Below are 8,526 nucleotides of genomic sequence, written 5' to 3'. Positions count from 1 at the left end.
TTAAGGTCTGAAATCTGGATTATGGTCAACAAGTCCCTCATTCTGACTCTTACTGCCTTTTTTTTTTTCCACTGGCAAAGTGCTAGGTTATTTAAAAATTTTAAAAACACAGATTCTAAAGCAAATTGATTCTATTATTTTCCTATCAGTGGCTAGGGGATTTTTAATTAAATCATATACCTTCATTCAATTTACTTATATCTCCAGCTGCTATCACAGTCCCTGGCACATAGCAGGTACTTAATAAATGTTTCTTGATTAACTGTATTTCAAATTATACTATCCTTCAGCATCATATTTGGCAGACAGGTCAAAGTAAGCAACATATCTAAATGACAAAGTTTGAAATATAGCAAAAACCAAAGTTAATATTATAGATAATGATTGCACTCTTAATCACAGGACACAAAAATCAGTTAAGTGTATTTATATCTATGAAGTAATTCTAATTCTGGAGTAAAAAGGGTGGTTTTAATAATTATTTTAAAATTTGCATACATTATCACAGAGATAAGACCATCCAATATCTGACAATAAATTCTGATTGAGCATGTATGTTTTTTCCCTAACATCTCAATCATGTTAAATTCAATAGTTTCTTTACTGCTTCTTTATACTGGAAAAGGTTGTTTTCAGTATCACCTTCATTCTTAAGTGCAACAACAGATTTTTTGTAATTCTTAATTTCTTCAGAACCAAGGAGCTCTTCCTCTGTGACTCCAGAAGTTTTTTCTGAAGCTTTAATTTGGAGAAGAGTGTTCAAGATATTTTCTTCTGAGCGGCTCTTCTCCCATATGTATTCCTCCATGTCTGCTTCAGTCTTCTTTTTCTCCCAATCTTCAGTTTTCTGGAAGAAAATATTTTTGAACAAAAATTCAAAATTTCTTACTGCAGATTTTAAAAACTCAAAACTTAAAAAAAATTGTTTGAAAACTGGCAAGCTATCTAATCTCTCTCTGAACCTTAGTTTCCTCATCTGAATTTCTGCAATTTTTCAAAAATCTGTGACTATCAGGTTGAGCACCAACTACACCCACACACATCTTTCCTATGAACTGATGTTGCCAAAAATTTGTCACCTCGCAGCTTATCCTGCTTCTAAGGTGATGAGGAAGATCCTCAGACCATAAATGTAAAGTCTGTTGTGCAGGGCTGAACTAAAAGCTTGGTAGGACCTGGAAATAATAGCATAATCTTCAACTCCACATCACATCCATAAAATGGTGCTGGTAGTGGTAATAATAATGATGATAACAAATAATAATAATACCTCTACTAGCTACCTCCCAAAGTTATCATGGTCAGAAATTTGGGACACCACAGGCTGAGAGGGGGAAATGAAGTCACAGATAGGCCCTTTCATAGAGGTTTCTTGTCAGTCTCTTTCACCCCCATTGCAAGAATAGTTACAAGTGAAAGTTTAGGAGTTGCAATTCTTCAGGTAAATTTAGGAATACTAGAAATAGTCTGTCACCCAACCTCAGACATATAAGAAAAACAAAATGGAAAAGGAGGCACTGCTTGTGTTGAGAAGATTCTGGGTGCGTATTCATGTGGTATCAGGTAACCAAATCAATGCAAGTATATGTGAATGAGAAACTTGGAAGCCTTGATAACATGTTGAGGGCTTGGCATGAAGTTTTTATTCATTTTTGTTTTTGAAATAACACTTCTAAGAAGAAGTTGACTTCTTTTTATAGACTCTCTTCCTATTATACTGAAATGCAATATACAACTTGCAAATTAGGGATAGTTTTCCCTGCCAAACTTTAGTTCTTAAAAAATTGTTATGATACTTCCAACAATCTCATACAGCTTTTTCATGTCCAGGCAAATGAAGATTTTTTTTTTTTAATTAAGATTCAGAGACAACAAGTACCTCATACAGGTATAGTATTTCTCATGCATAATGGAAAACTAAGTGCTGCACCTGGCCTCAGCTAGAACACAAAATTTATCCTTATTTTCTGGAGCCATGTCCTAATTTCAACAAACAGATCATTGTGAAGTCTCAGACATTGTTGAGTATCTAAGGCTTTCCTGTTGATAAAAAAAAATAAAAAGTATAATCATATTATTTTTTAAACCCTCTCTTCCTCTTAATCTGTAGATTTTTATAGATATCTTTTATTTTGCTGTAACCCATGGGGTCATGAAGAGGTGGGCACAACAGAACAACAAAAACTATTTAGATCATCTAGATTTCCCCTGGTATTCCTCCTCTTCCCACCTCTGAGAGCTTCCTCTTATAACAAAAAACTTTTTTAATAAAGGAAGAAAAATACCTGGACAAAATTGTTCAATACATTTAAAAAAATCCGATGCTGTTTGAAACCTGTGCAAAGGAATAGTAAATTATATTCCCTTTTGGGGGGCCATACTTGTTCTTTATAATCCTGCAACATTTACTTTTGATTGATTTGAGGTTGCTGTTCTTTCTATAATATATAACATTGTAGTCACAGACTACCTTGTTTTCTTGGCTCTTTGCATAAATTCTCAGGTCTTTCCATATTTCTTTGAACTTACTATGTTTGTTGTTTATTACTGCATATAATATTCCATTGTATCCATGTATTTGATTAAACATCCTCCTATTAATAAATATCTGTTATATTTCCCCTTCTTTGCTACCAAGAAACCTGCTACAAATAGGCTTTTATTTTTTATTAATTACATCCCTAGTGTATATACCCAATAGCAGGATCTCTGGGTCAAAGGGTATGGCCAATTCAGTCACTTTATTTGCAAAATTCTAAACTGTTTCCCAGAATGACTATATCAATTAACTTTCAGTTCTGTAAATAATGTATTTTTTACAACTCCAACTGCTGACTATCCCTGCCTTTTTTTTTTCCCCCCATTTTTGGCAATATGTTGGGCATGAGAGGAAACTTCACGGTGATTTTCTTTCACCTGGTTGCTAAAGTTTGCAAATTCTTTTGAAAGCGTTTTGTTCACATTTTTTGACTCCTTCTCTATTGGATAAAACAATTAAATGAATGACTAAAAAGCCAAGAATGGCTGTTAGTCTTGAATGTCTATATAACTTTGAATAATAAATATCTATATTGGATTTCTGAAAGATTTTTCTTAATCGATTGCTTCCCTCATCACCTTAGACAAATTAAATTTTGTTTTGTGTACAGGTTATTCAAATTCATGTAATCAGAATGTAGATCCTACCCATGGCTGCAAAAGGTATATCATAGGCTTCTTTTCTAAAAAAAAAAGTTTTTTTAAGTTATACATTTTGAAATTATCGTGGAATATGATTTAAAAACATTCATCTAGGACCCATTCTTGCCAGACAACTTTTCATTTTCCTAGTAGTTTTTTTTTTTAAACCCTTACCTTCCGTCTTGGAGTCAATACTGTGTATTGGCTCCAAGGCAGAAGAGTGGTAAGGGCTAGGCAATGGGGGTCAAGTGACTTGCCCAGGGTCACACAGTTTCCTAGTAGTTCTTATCAAGCAGAGGGTACTTTTTAAAATGTAATCTGAGTTTTCTAATTTATGGATTACTGAATTCTATTATTTCTTATCCTTCCTTCTCAAATTTGTTCCAATTATCTAAACAATGACAAATAGATTAGATGACTGCAGTTCAAAATAAATTTGAAGACTAGAAATGCCATTCCTCCATCATTTCTATCCTTTTTCATCATTTCTCTTGACAGTCTAGATCTTTTGTTTTCTAAGTAAATCCTGTTAATATTTTATCTAGATCTGTATAAGATTCCTTTAGTAACTAAATAGAATTATATCTGTAAACTAACTTGGGTAGTACTGCCAGTCTACAATGTTTGTTAACAATACTGACACAATAAGGGATGGTTAACTAGATCAGTTTGGATGCAACACTTTGCTGACTGGGAAAAGTCACCGATCTAACATATTACAAGTTTGCTCATCGTTAGACTTTACTGCTGGTATAATAGTAACATTCTTTTTTATGATGCTGACTATGATTCTTTAGAAATTTTTTATTTAAGGCTAAGATCACAACATTGGGAAAAGATAAAGTATTAACTTAGTCTTTATACTTTATATTGTTGTTATGTAAGTCAGCATAGAACACTTATGAAACTAATTCTAAGTTTATTTCATTTCAATGCCATAAGCTAAGCACTGTTTGAGAAACAGCAATGTCACAACACCATAATATGAGAATATTACTGAAATGACAGGATCCAGGCCAAGGATTTATAAGTAATATATAATTGCTAATTTACATATACATGAATATACAGATATGGATTTAACTGCTAATATTATGGCCCTTTTACATTTTGCTAATTATGCCTTGAATAATATCAACCAAACAATTCAACAGTAAGCATTTACAAAGCATCAATATGTGCCAGGTACTATGTTGGGCACAGGGGAAAAAGTAAAAACCAATATCAACCTTCTCAAGAAATTTACATTCTATATGTACATATATAAGTTTATACTGAATAACTACAAAATAAACACAAAGTCGTATGAAAAGGAATGGTCATCAAGACAGAAAATGTAGAGAAAGAAGAGCACAAGGCATAGGATTCCCATCCTAGGAAACACACACAGTTACTGGGGGCAGGACACAGATGATTAACCAGCAAAGGAGAGCGAGGAATGGTTGGGCAGGTAACAGGAAAATCGGGAGAGAAGAGTGTCAGGAAGGGGCAGAAAGATAAGAGTGTCAGAAATGCCTAACTGATGGAGAAGGATCATCAGATCAAGGGGCAGGTTCAGTTCTACAAGGTCAGAAGCCTAAAAAGAGGAAACAGAATCAGCAATAGTTTGATAGAATGGTAAGGGTTGGGGAATGTTTGTTGTTTTTCTTTAAACCCTTACCTTCTACCTTAGAATCAGTACTATGTATTGGTTCCAAGGCAGAAGAGTGGTAAGGACTAGGCAATGGGGGTTAAGTGACTTGCCCAGGGTCACACAGCTGGCTGGGAAGGGTCCAAGGCCATATTTGAACCCAGGACCTCTCTTCTCTAGTCTTACCTCTCAATCCACTGAGCTACCTAGCTGCCCCCTGCTGAAGGTATTTTTTAAGGATAAGCAAAACTTAAGCAGTATGGAAAGAACCAGCAGGAAGGCAGAAACTGAAAAAACTGAAAGAGGCAGAGGATGACTGAGGTGTCAATGGGAGGGGGTGGGAGGAGCACATTCAGAGATTTTGGCTTTGGAAAGCAAAAGAGGACAGAATAAAGGTGATAGCAAGGAGTTTTGAGATGAAGAGAGGGGGAGAAAGTGGGAGCACACAAGGCAAAGAGCCTCAATTTTGTCAGTTAAGAGGGGAAATCCTCAGCAAAGAACATGGCAGGAGGGGGGCTTGAAGAAAGATGGTTTAGAATAACTTCTTGAAGAGTGAAAAGGAAAAAAAAGAATGAGTAAGAAGAAAGGGGAGCAAAGGGAAAGGAAGGAGCGATCTCAAAGCTTAGGTGACAGATGTGGAGACCACAATACTTGGGAATTTTTTTTTAAACCCAAGTAAATGTTCAGTGTGCTGTGGTTCCTTATGACAAAGAATACTGGGCCCTGAATATAAATAAATTAGAACTACTATTCTGAACATTATGAAACTAAGATGGAGGTTAATTTTGCATTAACTAGGAGGGCCCTACTTTACAGCATAAATGCATTTCGCCTCCAACTGTGTCTGAAAGCTTAACCTTTCTATCCATGCCTCCTGCTACAAGTAAATTGGGACCAGGATTGAACTGCATTTACTCATCATATATGTCAAAGATAGAAAAATACTTAGAAGCATAAGAATTCCAACATTTTAGAAAGGTAGCATTTATATGAAATTCTCATACTTCTCATTAGGAAAAAATAGCCAACTTAGATTACTGGGACCTAAGAAATTGAATCTTATCTTACTAATTTTGTTAAATATCTCAGAGAAACTTTAAAAAATCTAACTATAGTAGATTGCATATGGAACTAGACTGAGTAGCACTTATCCATTATATATAGCAAAGATCTGAGAATTCTTCGAAACATAAAAATTCCAACATCAGAAAAGGCAATCCATGTTTATACTTCCAATTAAAAAAATAAGACAAATTGGATTACTGTGGTCCAAATAAATTTTCACCTTACTCATTTATTACTAATGTAGCTTTCAGAACTTAGAGATCTAAGAAATCTGTCTGCCTACCCCATCCCTTCCAACCCTAATTTAATTATAGGGAAGGGAAGGAAATAAGCCATAACCTTTTACATGCCGGGTACTATGCTAAGTGCTTTATAAATATCTCATTTGTTCTGTATCCTCATAAAGAATATTTCTGTTGCTCTGTCCATTTGTTTCTCATGCCTTTACTTCTGCTTTAAAGAATTCGTCTATTAAGATACAGCTCAGATATCATCTTCTAAATAGTCTTCCCTGATCCCTCTCAACTGCTAGCACCCTCCCTCCCAAACTACCTTACATTTTACTACTACTATGACTATACTGTTAGTGACTTTATAGTTGTGTTCTGTGAATAGATTTTCATATGTACTTATTATCTCTTGCATTAGGATGCAAACTCACTGTGAGCAGTGATTATTTCATTCTTTTTTCTCTGTAACGCCAAAACCTGGCACAGTGTCCAGCACCCAATAGGCTCTAATAAATAATTTGCTGATTGTCTGTCAATCAGTCCCCTCAAGCTATCATCCCATATCTCCTCACCTCTCTTCTTTCTACTAGAAAAAGCTGACTTCACTTCCTTTCTTCATACTCACTCCTTTGTAATCTGGCTGCCAACCTTATCACTTGCCAGAAAAAGTTCTTTCTCAAGTGATCTGAGAGTCTTCCTTATCAACCTTTGTGAAGCATCTGACATTGCTCACACTCTCTTCCTGAAGACTCCCTTTCTGGGTTTTCATGATCCTGCCCTTGCCTGGGTCTCCTGCTACCAGTATAAAGGTCCTGCTCATTCTGCTTGACTGGGTCTTCATCCATGTCACACCTAACGGGAACGTGGATGCTCCCTACGGTTCTATCCTAGACCCCCTTCTCTATTTTTTCGGTGAACTTATCAGGTCCCATAGGTTTAATTACCATCTCTATGCAAATGACTCAGACCTATTCTAACTGTCTCCTGTCTTTCCCAGGAGCTTTACTCTCATGCTCAGTAATAGTTAAATAAGAACTTTTAAAAAAAATGTCCCCGGGGATTATAGAGCTTGGACCTGTTATTACACTGAAAAACAAACTCCTGGGAGAGGAAACTTCCCATACCAAAGCAGGCTGCCTCCATCTCTGCAGCTCAGTCTCTAGAGTTGCCTGTAACCCTGAGAGAATAAGAGACTTGCTGTTAAGTGTGACATTTGCACCCAAGTCTCTAAATACAATGCCGTGTCATGCCTCAAACAACACAACTCATCCCTCAGTCTTGCACATCCATACCCTTGACCTTCTCCTTGGCTCTTCAATCATATCTTACTTCTAATATTAAAAGCTACCAAATGGTATTTTTCTATTTCCACAACACCTTTTGTTCTTTTTAATAGTTTCTCTCTACTCACAGAGCTACCATCTTATTTTTCTCCTAGATTCGTTCAACAGCCTCTAACTGGTCCAATGTTTAGCTTTTAAAGCCCTTCACTAACTTTTCCAAACCTATGTCTCCAGACTCACTCATTCTCCCCTCTTATCCTCATATACACCAAATCTCTTCCCACTGGAAGGTAACCCCTCCCTTGACATCTGCCACAGGGAAACTCTTCCTTCCCAGAAGAAAGTTCAAGTAATACCTACCAAATGAAGCTTTTCTCAATCCCCTCAATTGCTAATGTCCTCCCCTTCACACTACTTTCATTTAAGATATAAATCTACTTATATTTACCCTCCCCAGATTTCTTCTTTTCACACTTAGAGGTATCCTTGTAGATGTACTCTCCCTATAAGAAAGGATTGTTTCATTCATTGTATTTGTATCTATAGAGCTTAGCACAAAGGAGGTACTTCAGAAAGATTAACTGATTGACAATTAATAATAAATACTAATGAGATGAAAAGGACTGAAAGACAGGGCTCTCATCAAACACTAGGTGGCGCAATCTATACTATGAATTCTTCTTTAGTAAAGGAAGAAGAAACTGCAATTCCTTAAACATTTGTTTAACTCTGCATATTTTCATGGCTCAAAGTTTCTTCACTGATGGGACTTGTTGAGAAAGGGTCAAGAGCCAAGTCATTCTTTAATTACATCTATTCACTCCAGCCTTCTATTGCTATTCTGGCACCAAAGCAATTAACCTCCAAGATCAAAGGCTTCTCTCATGTGCCCAGAATGCAAGCTGACTGGGATTCTAGGATAAAGAGACAGAAAAAGAATCCAGTAAGTCAACTTTCACTGTATTGATGCCTTGTCATGTCCCTCAGAACAAATTTATGAGAGACACAAAATTACTTGCTCTTTATTGTTCAGAGTTAACATCTGATGAATTTATGTTTGAGGCTGATCTCTATTCACCAGGCCATCAGTCCTAAAAGAAGTTTTACTGCTTTAAATCAAAATCACTTTTAAGATAAA

General features: G+C 35.9%; 1 protein-coding gene across 1 annotated transcript in view; it reads right to left on the bottom strand.

The window, feature by feature from the left end:
• Positions 1-412: 412 nt before the first annotated feature.
• MRPS35 (mitochondrial ribosomal protein S35) overlaps positions 413-8,526 on the bottom strand; it is a 50,326-nt gene continuing 42,212 nt past the window's right edge. The window contains exon 8 of the mRNA XM_007502860.3: positions 413-847. Within this exon, the coding sequence (XP_007502922.2) occupies positions 578-847 (270 nt within the window). The 3' untranslated portion in view covers positions 413-577. The remainder of the gene's footprint in view (positions 848-8,526) is intronic.

Source organism: Monodelphis domestica, chromosome 5 (genome assembly GCF_027887165.1).
Source record: "Monodelphis domestica isolate mMonDom1 chromosome 5, mMonDom1.pri, whole genome shotgun sequence".
NCBI classification, from domain to species: Eukaryota; Metazoa; Chordata; class Mammalia; order Didelphimorphia; family Didelphidae; genus Monodelphis; species Monodelphis domestica.
This window is presented reverse-complemented; position numbering and strand designations above follow the sequence as displayed.